This window comes from Belonocnema kinseyi, chromosome 9 (assembly GCF_010883055.1).
Source record: "Belonocnema kinseyi isolate 2016_QV_RU_SX_M_011 chromosome 9, B_treatae_v1, whole genome shotgun sequence".
Lineage (NCBI taxonomy): Eukaryota > Metazoa > Arthropoda > Insecta > Hymenoptera > Cynipidae > Belonocnema > Belonocnema kinseyi.
The window spans coordinates 56,725,563-56,742,802 of NC_046665.1; the positions used below are offsets into that span (position 1 = coordinate 56,725,563).

At 31.0% G+C, this 17,240-nt stretch overlaps 1 protein-coding gene across 1 annotated transcript in view; it reads left to right on the forward strand.

The window, feature by feature from the left end:
• LOC117179435 (neural-cadherin) overlaps window positions 1-8,970 on the forward strand; it is a 392,316-nt gene extending 383,346 nt beyond the window's left edge. The window contains exons 36-38 of the mRNA XM_033371218.1: window positions 1,137-1,352; window positions 1,435-1,590; window positions 6,304-8,970. Coding sequence (XP_033227109.1) covers window positions 1,137-1,352; window positions 1,435-1,590; window positions 6,304-6,413 — 482 coding nt within the window. The 3' untranslated portion in view covers window positions 6,414-8,970. The remainder of the gene's footprint in view (window positions 1-1,136; window positions 1,353-1,434; window positions 1,591-6,303) is intronic.
• The last annotated feature ends 8,270 nt before the right edge of the window (window positions 8,971-17,240 follow it).

The following is a 17,240-nucleotide window of genomic DNA, read 5'->3' on the forward strand; positions in this document are numbered from 1 at the left end:
TTATTTACAAAAAAAGTTCTTAGGTTCAAAAAAACATTCAGTGAACTGAAAAACTGTGGTCGGTAATATAGGTATTTAGCTGTGTCACATGCCCTTAAAGAAAACCCTGAGAATTTTAAAAATGAAGTTTTTACCCGGCAAAGCTTATTTTAAGGGTATGTGACACAGCTAAATACCTATATTACCAACCTCACTTTTCGGTTCACTGAATGTTTTTTTGAACCTAAGAACTTTTTTTGTAAATAAAATATCGAGCTGAAACTTTGGCAGATGTATTAGAGTACAATAAAGTACGTTTAGGTACTGCATTTTGGTAGGAACTTCACTGAAAATTATTTCATCTTTTTTCTGAACCTCAACATTTTTTGAACGTTCGAACTTTTTTTATGCATAAAATATCGGTCTCAAACTTTGAGAAATGCAAGAGCCGAAAGAAAACTACGTTTAAGTACAAAGCTTAATAATAAAAGATGTAAAAAAAATATATTTCAACAATTAAATCCAACGGCATCAGCCGGTAACGTTGTACACGAAAATACGAACTCTCTAGATCCTCGTCTAGTGGCCGCCAGGTTTCGTATTTTCGTGTACAACGTTACCGGCTGATGCAGTTGGAATTGATTGTTGAAATATATTTTTTTACAGCTTTTATTATTAAGCTTTGTACTTAAACGTAGTTTTCTTTCGGCTCTTGCATTTCTCAAAGTTTGAGACCGATATTTTATGTATAAAAAAAGTTCGAACGTTCAAAAAATGTTGAGGTTCAGAAAAAAGATGAAATAATTTTCAGTGACGTTCCTACCAAAATGCAGTACCTAAACGTTATTATTGTACTCTAATACATTTCCCAAAGTTCCAGTTCGATATTTTATTTACAAAAAAAGTTCTTAGGTTAAAAAGAACATTCAGTGAACCGAAAAAGTGAGGTCGGTAATATAGGTATTTAGCTATGTCACATGCCCTTAAATACAAAAAATTTTCATCAGTCTCAAGTCCCGTATCTTATTATTTCTGGAAACTATAAATTACGTACAATAAGATCAGGGGGTCTTGGAGAGGGCCTATGATCCGTTACGCAATTTAAGTACGGCCCCTAAATGTTGGGATGTAATAATTTAATTTATTTTTGTAAACAGTCCTTGTCTTGGTATTCGTGGTCTACAACAGAAGAAGAGAGTCCCACATTAAGTATCCAGGGCCAGACGATGATGTCAGAGAAAATATTATCAATTATGATGATGAAGGTGGTGGAGAGGATGATATGACAGCGTTCGATATTACGCCTCTTCAGATACCAATTGGTGGTCCGCTTCCAGAATTGGGTGGAAAATTGCCACCTTGCAAAATAGCATGTACGTTTTCTTGCTACTATTATGAAAGTTCTTTTCTTTATATTCCAATAAGGCAATACTTATTTCATACATTATTTTTCAGATCCTCTGGGGCCAGAACCAAATGTGGGTATGTTTATCGAGGACCACAAGAAGAGAGCCGACAGCGACCCTAACGCACCACCTTTCGATGACCTTCGAAATTATGCTTATGAAGGTGGCGGAAGCACGGCAGGCTCCCTTTCGTCGTTAGCTTCCGGTAAGGAAACATTAGTTTCTCAGGCCACTTTTTTCTCAGGCCTAAGATTTAAAGGGTTTTGAGATTATTTTTCAGAATTAACCCTCAAATCTCATTAATTTGTCCTAAATGATTTTAATTTTTGTAATTATTTTGAATTTTTTAATCTACTTGAATTCTTCTAAATTTACTCAATTTTACATTATTGAATAGATTTCATAAATTTTTAAAAGTTTTTACCCTGGCGGACCGAATGAAGCCTCTACAAAGTACCCGTAAAGACCCTATTGGGTCCCCATTCGGTTCCTTATTAAAAAATTGAAGAAAAAAAAACGCAAAATCAACTTTTAAATTGTTGAAATTTGTATTCTACGTTAAAATTTGCATTACAAACTCACGGAGTAATCGCAATACTTATTCTTGCAGCGTGAAAAACTTTAAAAAATAAAATACCTGTCATTTAAATGGGCCAAATGCGCCTTCAAGTGCATCTTCTTTAATTAGCAGTTAATAAGCGTTCCGTCGGTAACTGTAAGCATTTTGTCTGGATGCTAGCGCCACGCAGTGGAAACATTAGACAACAACGCTGCGATGCAAGTTAGAGAAAAGTTTATTTTTAAACTTCGAGCGCAACATACTACTTGAGCTATTATGGATGCGCTTGAAGTCACCTTCAGCAGAAGTTAATTACATTTTTTTACATTTTTAACTCTGTAAAAAAAAATATATTGCTATTACTCCATGAGTTTCTAATAGAAAATTTAACGTAGAATTCGAGTTTCAACAGTCTAAAAGTTGACCTTGCTGTTTTTTTGAGTTTTTTAAACAGGAACCGAATGGGGACCCAACGGGGTCTTTGCGGGTACTTTGCAGAGGCTCCATTCGGTTCCTTCGTTCCACCAGGGTACATTTAGTTGATTCTCAGAATCGATTAAAAAAAGGATGAAAGGATTTCAAATAGTTTAAAGACTTTTTACAAATGGCTTGGAATTTTCAAGATGTTTAAAAATTTGTAAATGATTTTTAATATTGTAAGTATTTAAGGTTATTTTAAAAGATTTTAAAGAATATTTTAATATATTCCAGTAATTGAATAGGAGTTAAGGGATTTCAAAAAATATCAGAGGATTCGCAATACTTTAGAAAATTTAAAAAGATTCCCAAAACTTTTTTTGATTTATTTAAATAATTTCAAGGGAATGCCAAGGGTTTTCATAATTTTATGGGATTTAAAAAAAATTGCATGCCGTATTAGACAATTGCATAGAAGTTCGAAATGTTCCAAGCCCTGTTAGGTTACATGATAAGTTAAAAAGATTCCAAGGGGCTTTTATAAGATATTAATGGATTTCGATGATATTATGGGGTTTTAAGAGCTCTGAAGGTATTTTAATTAATTTTACAGAATCTCAAGAATTTTCATCAGGCATGATGTAATTTCACGAGATTTTATAGTATTTTAATAGATTCCAAATAATTTATTCACAAGAAATAAGAGTTTTTGTAGGGTTTCAAATAGTTTCCAAATTCATTTCAAACTTTCTCAATTCAATTCATTTTTTCACATTTTGGTTATCAATAGGTATGGTTTCAAAAGGCATTAGGATATTTAAAATTATTTTTTCGAATTTACCCTGAATTCTTTTAAATTCTTTGGAAATCTCTTGAATTTGTATAATTTACTTAAATTCCTTTAAATTTATTCAATTCTATTTGATTCAATGAATTTGTTTGAATTTGGAGTTTTTATTTAATAGATTCTAAATTCTTTTAACCTCACCTGGAATTCTTATGCATTTCATCAAATTATTTTGAATTTCCTTGAATTTTTCTGGGATTCTTTTAAATTTACTGAATTCAATTAAGTTTTTTCATATTTTTAAATTGTTATATATTCATGAATGTTAAATCATCGATTTTTCTTTATGTATTGCGGTCTTCGAAACATGAAGAAAAATATAAGATTTAAAATTCATAATTATTATCTGTAGAAGAAAGGATTGATTTGGTTTCAAATGATTTTTCAATTTCACCTTGAATTTTTACGCATTTGATCGAATTCTTCTCGTTTACCTTAAATTCCTCTAAATTCATGTCGATTTTACGGAAATCTACCCAGGAAACCAAAAATCCATTCATTTACATTTGAATGGGTTTTAAGGTCTTCTGAATTGCGTATCTGTCACTGGAATTCCAGATAGCCGCCCATAGGTTAGAGTGAGTATTGAATGAGAAATCAACATTTTTGATCGGCCACATAATTTTTTTCTCGGACCCATTCAGTAGCGATTATGAATCAGCAGTAACCGATAGAGGAACGATAATTCCGATAGAAAATTATTGATTTAAATAAAAGAAATTTAATTAAATAGTTTAAATTATTTATTAAAAAATAGTTCAATGGGCAACTTTTAAGAAAATCCTGACATACATGCAGTCTACTTTTATTTACAGACTATTTATTTTCAGGCATTTTAATTGATTTTGCTAAACATTTTTTTTTGACATATTTGCATCACACCACACCAGAATGTTAAAAATTTATTTATTTATTTCACATTTACAACATATGATTCTTAAATTTACAAAAACTAACACTCACGTTTTATCTTATCGAAATCACCTTTACCAAAAATGCGGATATTAACATTCTAAACATTTGGATGTTTGTGATGCAAATGGATATAAGCGAATTGCGGAGTTTGTTTCTAACACGTGGATTCCTTGCAACCATTAGCATGTGCACTGAATAAGTTGAATGTCACTGGCGCATAATTCATTGTAAATCTTATAATTCCTATACAGGATAATCTATTAAATCATTGTAAAAAGAGAATTACAACTAAACAATCATTGATTTTATAAATAAATTGTCACATAAATTATAATATATTACAGTATTATTTACTTTGAATTTCTTTAATTTTTGATTAATCAGTATTGTGCTATTCAAATTTATTACCCCATACTTCTCATTCGAAAGAATTAATTCTTTAAAATTTTAATCTGCGTATTCCACTCAGTTGAACACAGCGTGAGATAACCAGCAATTGGCAGATTCACGCTTATTGACAATTGCTATGTACGCATCGTATTTTTACCATTGGGTGTGATCTTTTAAGAACTCCATTACATATTCAATCTCAACCCATTCACATGCACATTAATAAATCGAAGAATGCTCATAGGAATTATTTCAGGTTTGTCAGTCTCATTCAACTCTATTCACTCAGCATTGTGAGGAATGTGGAATGGCAGATCTAAAGAACCGCGCAGAGGTGACGGATTAAATTTGTGGCCAATCGATTGCATTTTTATTCTTTTAACCAGCAAATGACATATACGCAATCCAAACCGACTCGCTTTCTATCGGTTCTTTTTTCCTGGGTATAGTGTCTTTTTTATTAAAAAAATGTTTTCCAATCCATTTAAAGTCTTATGAATCCTGAATGTCTGCACTGTTCTTTGAAACCATTTCAACTTAACCCAGGGTGACCAGATGACTGGGTAGGAAAAGCAGGACACCCCACCATTAATTCTTTTCCGCCCCTAGCCCAATTTGGCGCGTTATTTGAAAATTAAAAGTGATTATCCTGTGATTATAACCTGTGAATAATAAATATAGAAAATGAAACTCACAGCGACAGATTATTATTTACGAGACTAAGAAACTCAAAATAAAACTTAAAAAATTTAATTAAACATAAACTTGCAATGGTACTTACGTTAGATTTCTACAGTGACAGAGACATAGGAACACTTTCCCCTTTGCAATCATTGGAATAGTAAAGTGAAGAACGGGAACGGGAAACACAAACCGAATATATAGCAGCTTATGGCTTTTTATACGATCAGTAGTAAGACTCCGGGCCGTCTCGCAGTCGAAAATCTAACGGAATTCTTTTTCCATCGACGAACGTTAAAAAAAGAGGTTTATTCGTTTTTCAGCTTTCGACACGGTCTCGGACTCCCATTGCAGTTTCAACAAGCACAATTCCTAGAGACAAGTGCTGCGCGAACACAAACGTAGTGAACAAAGAGGTTAATCTAAGTAAATTTGTCATTGGTCAAGCGACGAATTTTATTCCTCTCGAGCTAAGGCTTCGCTGGTAGAAGTTGTGAAGAAAATTTAGGTCCGCGCAATAAAAAATGCAAATATCGCGAATATCTTGAAAAAGAAGGACATCAGACAAAAAAGAAGGACAGAAGGACAAACATCAAAAAAGAAGGACATGCCCTTCCAAAGAAGGATGTCTGGTCACCCTGGCTTAACCTCAAAAATTTCTTTTACATTTTTTTCATACCCAACTTACATTGACACGAAACGCGATATCGAGTTGAAAATTTGAGAAATTAAATAAGAAGCACTTAGAAACATTTGTCTGGTCCTAAAGTTTTACAATTATAAACCAAGTTTTTGTTGTGACCAACTTTTTTGCTTTTTTCATAATTATAGAAATTTAGAAACAGATAAACATTTCTTAGTGCTTCTCATTTAATTTGCCAAATTTGCAACTCGATTTAGCGTTTCGTGGAAACATAAGTTTGATTGGAAAAGAATGTGAAAATTTTTTGAGTTTATTCTCACATAACTGTTGGACAAATACTGTCGGATTGTCTAAAATGGTTTAGAATAATATTTATATAAACATTTTTCCTTTCTCAAGTTCTCTGCAAAACTGAGGTATCTTTTTTATAAATCATGATTTGAATTTCTAACAAACATTTTTTCAGGCACAGACGATGAGCAGCACGAGTACGAATACTTGAGTGCTTGGGGTCCCAGATTCGACAAGTTGTCCGACATGTATGGTCCAACTGAAGAAAGCGAAGAGGAGGAATAAAACCTCCAAAAAAATTTCCTCATGCACAACTGTCATCGGACTGTGTTTGTGCTCTAGTAAAATCACATGGACGTTTTAAAAAGAACGCGATAGCTCATCCAGGGCAATGTGTTAATTGAGTAAAAATACTCTCGTGAACTCTAGTTGTTCCAAAGAAACAAAAACAAAAAAAAAAGAAACCAGTTCCGCAACTTATATTATGTACAACGTAGAAAATGACGTGATCGATCTTAACGACGTTAAAAAAAGACACAAACATTCACAACAATCCTTATCCAGAATTGAAGATTGACTAGATAATTATAATGATAATTGACCTAGTCAGTCATAGGTGAAAAATATTGCCGGGGAATCACAAAAAGAGGCGAAACATTAAACGATATTCGGTGGGTATTTATTTATCTTCAACATTCAGAAAAAATATGATTTTCTGGATCTTCAAGAATAGGGATTTACTGTCCAACTTGGTTTTGTAGATACAATCAAAAAAGTTTCGCTTTCGGTGTGATTTGTAGAAAATTAATAGAGTCCTTCCGAATTTTAGATTCATATTCGGGAGAAGTTGCAATATTTTTCACTGGGCAATTTACCAATGAAGAAATGTTAAAAATTCATACATTAAATTAAATCATTCATACACTTATTCCTACACTTATTTGTACACTTATACACTTACATCTCATTCATAATTCTCGAACGAAAGTATAACACATAAAAAGACGATCTGGACCGATCGTTCTAAACGAGTACATTCTAAGATTATTTATTAAAACGAAAAGCCCGGCTTTCGCTGGCATAAATCGAAGGATGGACTTTGCAATAATTTCCAACTTATTATTAATTAAATATAACTAAAGGAAAGATTCATAACTATTTGTATAGTTCGTTACGCGTACACGTAGTCATCCCTCGCATGTATACGTAACGTGAGGTTTTCTATGGATTCGTTTATTTATTAAATACATATAGTATATCCGGACCATTAAAAACGATCGTTGCTACCCATAGACTATGTTACCAATAAGATTATTATCACAATTATCATTAATTATCGTAAATTAATTTTTATGATCGACCTCTGTCAACTATCACATCTGACCGTGCCACAAAGATCTCACAGTCGACGATGTCCTTTTATACCCCATTTGATTACTTTTATACAAATATTTTTAAAGGTCGTTTCATTATAAGTCATTTTTTATATATATCAAAGTTCTCGCAAACCTTCTTCGACTGACAGCTACAAAAACTGCGTTATCATAGACAAAACGTGCCATCTATGATATAAAAGTTTGGTATACTTTTATTGTACGGGGTTGGGTAATTAAAAAAATTATTTATTTGACCATCCGGCTTGAGAACGAAGAAAACCAGTTTAGTGAAGGAGGAATAAAAAACTGCACATGTCTCTCTATAAATGTTGCGTTCGATGAAGAAAAAAAAGAAACAAACAATATACTCGCATCGCGATGAATCTTACTACCGTTCTTTACTCGAATCGACTGATTTGTAAAATTCTCAACGGGATATTAATAGTCAATTTACCTGTTAGGTCACTTATCCATTAAGAGTACATAAAGAATAAGTAATGTACGAAATATGTAATTACGTGTATGACAAGTTCTTCATTTGACAGAGCATACACGATTCGTAATTGTATAATTGTCCTAATTATTGTCGACGCACTACGTATCGTTTTGCGATTTGTGATATTAATTTTCGTATAAATGGTCGCGCCAATCCCTAAGGTTTTGCTAGTCTATTCTTTAGTATAAGTTTATCTTTAAATTTCTTCCTATTCTTTTTTTTATCTTTTCCCATCCCATCGAGTGTAGCATAAACAGTATTCCAGAGACTGGCATTAGGAAACGAGAGTTTATCATTATAAATCTGAGTTGCGTGTGTGCAGTGGCATGAAAGAAAATGATGAATTAGAGTTAGGAAACAGCCGTTATGTATGTAAATTTATGAATAATTAAGATTAATTCTCCGAAAGCTCGACCCAGGTACCTCCTAAGAACACTTGCGAATATGACATTGGAAATGTGTAATTGCATGTAAATATCAAGCGAGGAGAGCACGCATGAAAATAAGAAATGATGCTGTACCCAGAAAGAGATTTTTCATTAATTTAATATTTATTAATATTTATTTTTTATTTAATTGATTAGGGCTGACATACATTGTTTTCCTAGGTAAAATATGCGGCATTTATCGGTTTTCAACAAAAAGTTTGTTGGAAACATTTTCTTTGCTACTTAAATGTTTAGGTGAATTAGGAAAAAATTATTTTAAGTTGTATCTTGCGAATGAATTGATACAAATTAATTTGGATTGAGGAAGCGTGTAGTGCAATCTTTCAAATTTCTTAAAGAAATTTGAGAAATCTAAAAAATTATCCAGACGACATAAATTGGTCGAAAAAGTAAATTTTCTGAAGAAGGTCGGCTATTTTTTCATATAGAAAAAAAATATTTTTTATAATTTGAAATGCAGTTTTCAAAATATGATTTTTTTTTAAATTATTCTTTTATGTCTTAAATAAGCTATAATCATATTTATATTTACAAAATATAAGATAATCATATTTTTTACATTTGAAATACAAAAATTTTATGATATTATTTTTATTATTATTTGTTGATTAATTTTTCTTCGTACGATATTCAGTAATAGTAACATTGGTCTTGAAGGAGAAGAGGCAGAACAAAGAAAAAAGTAAAAATTGTTAAAGAACTGAAGTTAATTTAAAAAAAATTTTTTTAAACTTTCCTACTTTTCTCATACATCGATCGGCGTAAAATTTCCAATACTCGAAACATAATTTTTTTTTTGTTACAAGTTTCGGAATTTTAAGATTCATTGTTTGGCAAAATTAACTAATGAAACTGAATTTTCCTGAAATTATTTTCAATTTATGAAACTTGTAACTTAATTTTCATAAATTTATCATAAGTTTCCAAAATTTATCATCGAGACGAAATAACTTTGCTAAAAAATAAAAATCACAAATGTTAAAAAATACCGAAAATATAATTGGTATTGGTAATTAGAAGTTTCGGAAATTTACTCATTTCGGCATATAGAATATTATGGTTACGTCAAGTCGAAAATTTAAAATTTCTGAAAAATTTTTGTAAAAACTCTAGGAAAAATCTAATTTTGCCTTTTTCAGAATGTTAACTTTTTAGTTTTTCTAAAAATTTACGCCGATATGGCCATTAAAAAATTTAAGAGATACAACTTTTTAAAGACAATTTTTGATAATTTGTTAATAATTCACGTAAGATCGTGAAAAAAAATTATTGATGAACTTAAAAGAATATTTGTCTCATATTATGCATTGGAAAATAATACATTACAGCTTTAAGACTAAGACTAAGACTAAGACTAAATAATGAGACTCTTAATTTTTGTAATATTTATTTAGTCAAATCAAAATGCACAAATAAACCTTTTTCTGTGTACTACAAACATTGGTTTCTCTCACTGATGAATCCAGTCACTGAATCTTAGATTTTATCATTTATTTAAAGTGGATATTTATTCTATAAGTCATTTTTTATTCTAAAGATTCAGGGACTTTATCTAAAGAGAAATACCACCTCGAAATTTGCAATAACTCAGGCTGATTATCACAATGTGCAAATATTTTTTCTTCGAAATCTTATCTGTCCTATTGCACAAAATATATATCAATGACCGTCGGTTTTTTAAAGCCATTGTTTGAAAATGATTTTTTTTTATTTGAAATATTTTTTTCTGCTTTCTTGCATTAAAATTATTATTCGCTGTGGTGTCTCTGCTCGTAAATAACAGACAGTTATTATTAATTTAATTACTCTCCAAATTTTAAATAGAAGTTTCATTTGGTATGGAATCGAGCAGCCTTACCCAGCGATGTCACGGATTTTTTGGGGCTAGAAATATATGGGTTTTCAACGCAAAATATGAGCCAAGTATTTTTTTCACACACAAAATTCTTTTTTATTGTGTAGTAATATGAGGTAAATTTTTTAAAATATTAATTCTTTTTTCAAACAGTAAAGAAGTCAATTATTTGAAAGGAATTTTTTAATTGGAAAGTTAAACCTGATTGAAATTCCGAGAAAAATTTCGGAATATTGCGTCATATGTAACGAAATAAAACTTCCGTTACTCGAAACGTAAAACTTTTTTGTTACAATTTTCTTAATTTTCAAATAGAGTTTACCAAAAAGTTATATAATTGTAACTAAAAATGATTAAATTCTGAATTGAATTTTTCAAAAATTATCTTAAATTTACCTAATTTACAGCTTTTAAAAAATACCGAAAATATATTTGGCAAAACATGCATTAATAAAGTTTCAAAGTCCCGCAAATAAATTAGATATAATATTTTTATCGTTAAAAATAATGTTTTATTTTACAGGAATTGGAAAATTTCCGTCAGTTTACAATATTAACAAATTTGAAAATTTTCGGTAATAGATAATTCCACAAAAACAAATAATTGTCATTATAAAATGGCCACATAATTGCCGACACAGGACAATTTTCGAATTATACAATACACAAATCTGAAAGATTAAAAATTCTTTTAATGGTAGAGAAATAATACATAATTCAATATGTTCATCAAGTCAAAGTAGATTATTTATTATTTTATTATTTTACAAATTTTTCATTGTTTAGCTTCAAAAAAATTTATTATTTGGAAATTTCTCCGCATGCCTATACTCTGTAATTCTCGATAATTTCAAATGCCAGAAACAAAATTGTCAACGCCTTAAAATGTCCATTATCAGACATTTTAAAATTAGTTAACACGATAAACTGCCGGATATGTTATCATTCGGGAATTTTAAATTGTCCGAAATTTTCTATTTCAAACATTTTATTCTTCGGCAATTCGCCAATGTCGAGAATTACATATTTCGGGATTTTTCAGTCTCACTAATTTTGTGAATTGTAAATTTCAGGATTGTTAAAATTCTGGTTACAAAGTTTTGTGATTTATAATTTTTATTTTGCAAGAAAATTATTTCATCCCATAGAATTTTAGCGGCCTTGAAATGAACGACACAAAAATTAATTAATATTTTACATGGTTATGTAAGAAAAGTCGAATTATTTGTTAGAAAATTAACTTTTTATATTTATTTGAAAAATGTACGTCCTTTTGGTAATTTATAAATTTGAAGTTTCTTTACAAAAATTGAAAGAGTGTAGATTGTACTACAAGCTGCCGTCAAGTTAATTAAATTATGTAAATTTTTACCCAAGATTTTAAATAAAATGTTCTTGAATTTTTTTATAATCCACCCAAATATTCAAGTAGCCCTAAGTTAATTAAAAAATTATTTTTCTGAAAAAAATCTCATGTTTTGCCCTGGAAACAATATATTTCAGTCTCTAAGCATTCTGTGCCATCACCAAAGATAAAATATAATCAACACTTTAAAAATTGGAATTTGGAGAGTATGTGAAAAATATTAAGCAGTTTATGACAGAAATGAAATTAGGGTTGATTCATCGTTAGAGAACAATAATTTGTTAATTGCTCATAGAATTTACGAAGTTAAATTTTTCAGATGGTGATAGTATTTACGTAGTTTTTTAAGAAAAATTTGACTAATAAGGAACGAGAGGAGTTATAAACGAGCATGCTCACCAGCTACATATCTTAACTTCTTACAAAGTTCTCTATACAGTGCACTGCCTAATTAAAAATATAATTAAACATATGAAACGAAAAGAAAAGGAGGTGCAATGGGCCGAGCGAAATATTACCAGTAGTAAGTAGGATGTAAAGCCGATGTTTTACCATAGCAGTCGTTAAACACTGTAATATATAAATATATGAAAAAGTATATATATATATATATGTATATGTATATGTGCGCTGCCACTGAACACATCTCATTAGTACAATTACCATACGATATAATCTATACGTACAATGTAATCGACACACACGTATTATTAATTAATTGATATTATTAATGATTTATGATACATCATTGCCACTACATTATGAATACCATTTGTACTTTATCATTTCAGTTCCGAATGAAAATAAATGCCTTCATTTTAATATAAAAAATATATTAGAAAATCATTATTTTCAGTTTTATAATTATTAGTCACTGTAAGTTGTGTTAGAATCTCTGTTGCTTCTAGGACGTATTCTGTCTTGACATACAGTGGAAAGTTCACTCGTTATTTGATTCCAAAATGCATCTTTCACATGTGATCCAAAGGAAGCCAACCCACATTTACTGAAATTTTTTATTTTACAATTTTAAATTGCATTTATTTATAATAACTATATGTAATGGGAAATAAAATTTTTAGTAAAACTAAAGTGAACCCTGGATAGTTTGTGTAATAATCCTATTGATTTATATGTTTTAATGGGACTTAAAAACCCCATAAGGATCTATTTCTGAATATTAGTAAATTCACTTGCACACTTTAGAAATATATTATTTATGAATTTCGTTTATATTCGTTTATATATGTTCGAAATTTTCCTAATTTTACTTAAGATTCTTATAAATTATTTAATCAAGAAAATAGTTTCCGAATTGTTTTGAATTGCTTTGAAATTAAAATGGTTGTATTTTTGAAATTTTGGACGTCAACATTTTGGATGTGCGGTTGAATAAAAATTTAAAATTATCTAATAAATTAACCCGTCTTATGTTAGTGCTTTTCGCTGGAAATTATTATTTTTACAAATAAATTAAAAGTAAAATCATGAAGTTTCGAAGAATACTTTAAAATTTTAAACTATTTAAGTTGTGTTTTTCTTTTACCAGCATTTATTGTGCAACATTTTAAATTAAAATTTTAGGTTAATCTATAATTTACCACGAAAAGCGGTATTTATAAAAATTAAAAATTTTAGATTTAAAACATTACAATTTTTCAACAATTTTCGTTCTTCGGTTTTTTTAGCGTTTTCTATACTGCGAACTTTAATTTTTTTTATCAAAAATCATTAGATTTTCAAGGTTTATAATTTGTAACAATTTCAGGTGACGTTCCTGTTTAACCACGAAGTAGTATAAGGAGACCCCACTTGCGGAAAATATGAACGCGTGGATTCGGATTTAGTTAGTTTGCATCGCTCGTGCCGCCTCTTGCGGAAAATTGAGAAACCCTTGAATTTTCACAATATGGCAGTTGTGTCGTCATGGCAACTGATAAACAAAAACAAAGAGAGCAGCACTTTTTGGAACTTTTAATAATTTACACTCGAAATTTCTTCGATTTGGCATATTTAAAATGGAACACATGACATTTGGTGTCCAAAACCATCCAAATGACTGTGCTAGGGCAAACGAAGTGTCGAAGTGACAGAAAACATTTTCCAAAGACCGTATGGAAGTGGGGAATTATATTAACATAACCAAAATTGTTACTATTCTTTATAATATACAGGGTGTCTAAGAAGTCCCAAGACGGTTGGATATTTCCTCAGGTAAAATATTTTTCAAAAAAGTGAAGGTCATTCCTGAAGTAAATTTCAACGAGGAATTCAATTTTGACCTTCATTTTGACCTTGGAGTTGACCTTCATGGCTTTTTGACGGCTTTCTTTCTTTGTTTCCTTTGTTTACCTTTATTTCCTTTGTTTACTCCCTTTGTTTACATCTGCAATCGATAGAGCGGAAAATTCTACGTTCAAGTACGTACCCAAGCCACAGGTCAATTGTAACGTTCAAGGTCAGTTAGAGGTTATCTGAAATTAACAAAGTTTTCCAAGAGGTCAGTGTAATTCCTGAATTAAATTTCAACGAGGAATTCAATAATGACCTTCATTTTGACCTTGAAGTTTACCCTCATAGCTTTTTGAAGGTCAAATTTGTTTTTTAAAACGGAAACCTCCTTTTTTACATCGGCAATCGATAGAGCGGAAAATTCTGCGTTCAGGTACGTACCCAAGTCATAGGTCAATTATAACGGTCAAGGTCAGTTAGAGGTTATTTGAAATTAACAAAGTTTTCCAAGAGGTCAGTGTAATTCCTAAAGTAAATTTCAACGATAAATTCATTGGTGAACTCTGTATTGGGCTTGGTTACAGCGTTTTGAATATTGTAAAATAATAAGGAAATTTTTCATTAAAAGTTCGAGGTGTTCTGGTGAGATTTCTGTTCCTCCCCGAAGAATTATACAGTCCAATACCGTTTTTTTATACCTAAGTTAAGACCTAAGGCGATACCATAAGTCCTATACCGTTTTTTCATACGAATCTTACGAATCAAAACTAAATTTACGTATTACGTGTACATACTTACTATCTTTCGCTAAAATATTATTATGGCGTAAGCTAAACTTTTGGAAGGAGAGAGGGTATCTGTAAAAAACTACGAATTGTTTGCCGATGTTTCGTGAACTTTGCAGTTCACATCTTCAGGGCTGACCTGATACCTCAGTTTCAGGTCAGCTCTGAAGATGTGAACTGCAATGTTCACGAAACGTCGGCAAACAATTCGTAGTTTTTTACATGAGTGAAACCCGAAATATCTCTTTTTAACAAAATGAATCATCGTGAAAGCATAAAATCGATCATCAGAGGGTTTCTGTATTAATGATGCGTGGTTGGGGAGATTGAGTTCGATCGCACTTTTCGTAATGGAGAAGGGTTTAATCCTGTCTCAAAGTCAACAATTGAAAAAACTCTAAGGTGCTTTATGAATCATGGATCTATCAAGGACCTTCAGAGAACTGGTCGGCCAAAATCTGTAGGATCTGAGGAGATGCAGATGGACATAGCCCAAGCATTTGTTGAAAACCGACACCTTAGTTTACGTCGAGCTAGTGATGAGCGTGACGTTGCTCCTAAGACAGTGCGAAATATTTAAAAAAAACATTAATTTCCAACCTTACAAAGTTCATCTGGTACAAGAACTCAATGAAGACGATCCTGATCGTCGGCTTAAAATTTGTGAAATTATGATGGACAGAATTAATAGAGATCCTCTTTTCATGTACAATACAGTATTTTCAGATGAATCTACTTTCACTTTAAAAGGTGAACTTAAGAGGCAAAATTGTGGATATTGGTCCCACACAAATCCTAATTGGATGTTGGAGAGTCACACACAATATCCACAAAAGATAAATGTTTGCGCCGGTATCTTGAATGATACATTGATAGGCCCTTTCTTCATCGATGGTAATCTCAATGCCCATGCATATGAAGAGCTTCTCAGAAACCAAATTGTACCAAGAATAAGGGAGATTACAGGCGATAATTTTCAAAATATTTGGTTCCAGCAGGACGGAGCAGTGGCTCATTACTGTAGGGAGGTTCGAGCATATTTGGGTACTCAGTTCCCTCAAAGGCGGATTGGAAGAAGGTGTGAAATCGAGTGGCCTGCTAGATCTCCTGATCTGACGCATCTCGACTATTTACTTTGGGGTTATTTAAAGAGAAAAGTATACTCAACGCAACCGCAAAGCTTAGACGAATTGCAGAATCGGATTCTGTAACAGGCTACCTTGCATGATAGGGAGATGATTCGTGATGCTGTAACTCATTTTTACAATTGCATAGCTTTTTGTCAAGAAGCTCAAGGTTTTCAGTTCGAACATCTTCACTGAAGCGTGAGAAACAAGGGGCCTCACGCTAATCAAGCACCCCAAGGGGAACAGAATTTACTACGTCCACGTCGTTGTTCGTGGGTAATGCTAAGCGTAAACGTAAACTGCTTCGAAAAAACCTTGAAAAAACCTTGAAGATCATCACCAAGATCAATACAGAGCTCATCAATGAATTTCTCGTTAAAATTTACTTCAGGAATTGCACTGAACTCTTGAAAAACTTTATTAATTTCAAATAACTTCTAAATGACTTTGAAAGTTACAATTAACCTATGACTTGGGTACATATTGAACGTAGAATTTGCCGCTCTATCGATTGCAGATGGAAAAAAGGGGGTTTCTAATTTAAAAAAACAAAGTTGACCATCAAAAAGCCATGAAGGTCAACTTCAAGGTCAACATGAAAGTCAGCATTGAATTCCTCGTTGAAATTTACTTCAGGAATGACCTTCACTTTTTTTAAAAATATTTTACCTGAGGAAATATCCAAACGTCCCGGGACTTTTTAGACACCCTGTATACAGATTTACATAGTAGAAAAGGCTAAACCATAACCAAAAATAAAATTCAAATTAAAAATACAAATCCTTTTCTTATGAACCGCCAACAGGACGAAGAAAACAAAACTTCTGAATTTAATTATTCTGAATGATAATTTAAAACACCTTATTTTTATTAAAAATACCAATTTTAGCAAAAACAGAGACATAAGATGATAAAAAAGGTTCCAAATAGTAAATCTTCTATAAAATTTAATACCGTTGTTAAAAATAAACGATTTTTGTACACAAAATTGGAATCTTCTTTGAAATAAAATGATTTTTTGAAAATAAAGAGGCCGATTTCTTATGAAAAACACCAACGTAACTAAAAATGGTTAAAAATTTCTGAATCTTCTCTAAAATCGAATTTTTTTATCATTAAAAAATAATAATTTTCGACAAAAAACATAAATATAAATAAACATTGTTAAAAGATAAAAAAATGTTACCTTTTGATGTAAAAGATTTACACAATCCAATACATTGTTGAAGCTTTTAAGCTATTTTAAGTGAAAATTAATCATTTAAATCGAATTTTTTTGGTACAAAAATATAAATTATAGTTTCTTGTCTACAATTATTGGTATCATTATTTCAAATGATAAAATCAAAAAGCCTGAACAATTTTTGATTGCGTTAGTGTTTTACATAAAAAGTAAAAAAAAATATTATCCTTTAAAAATGTTGGC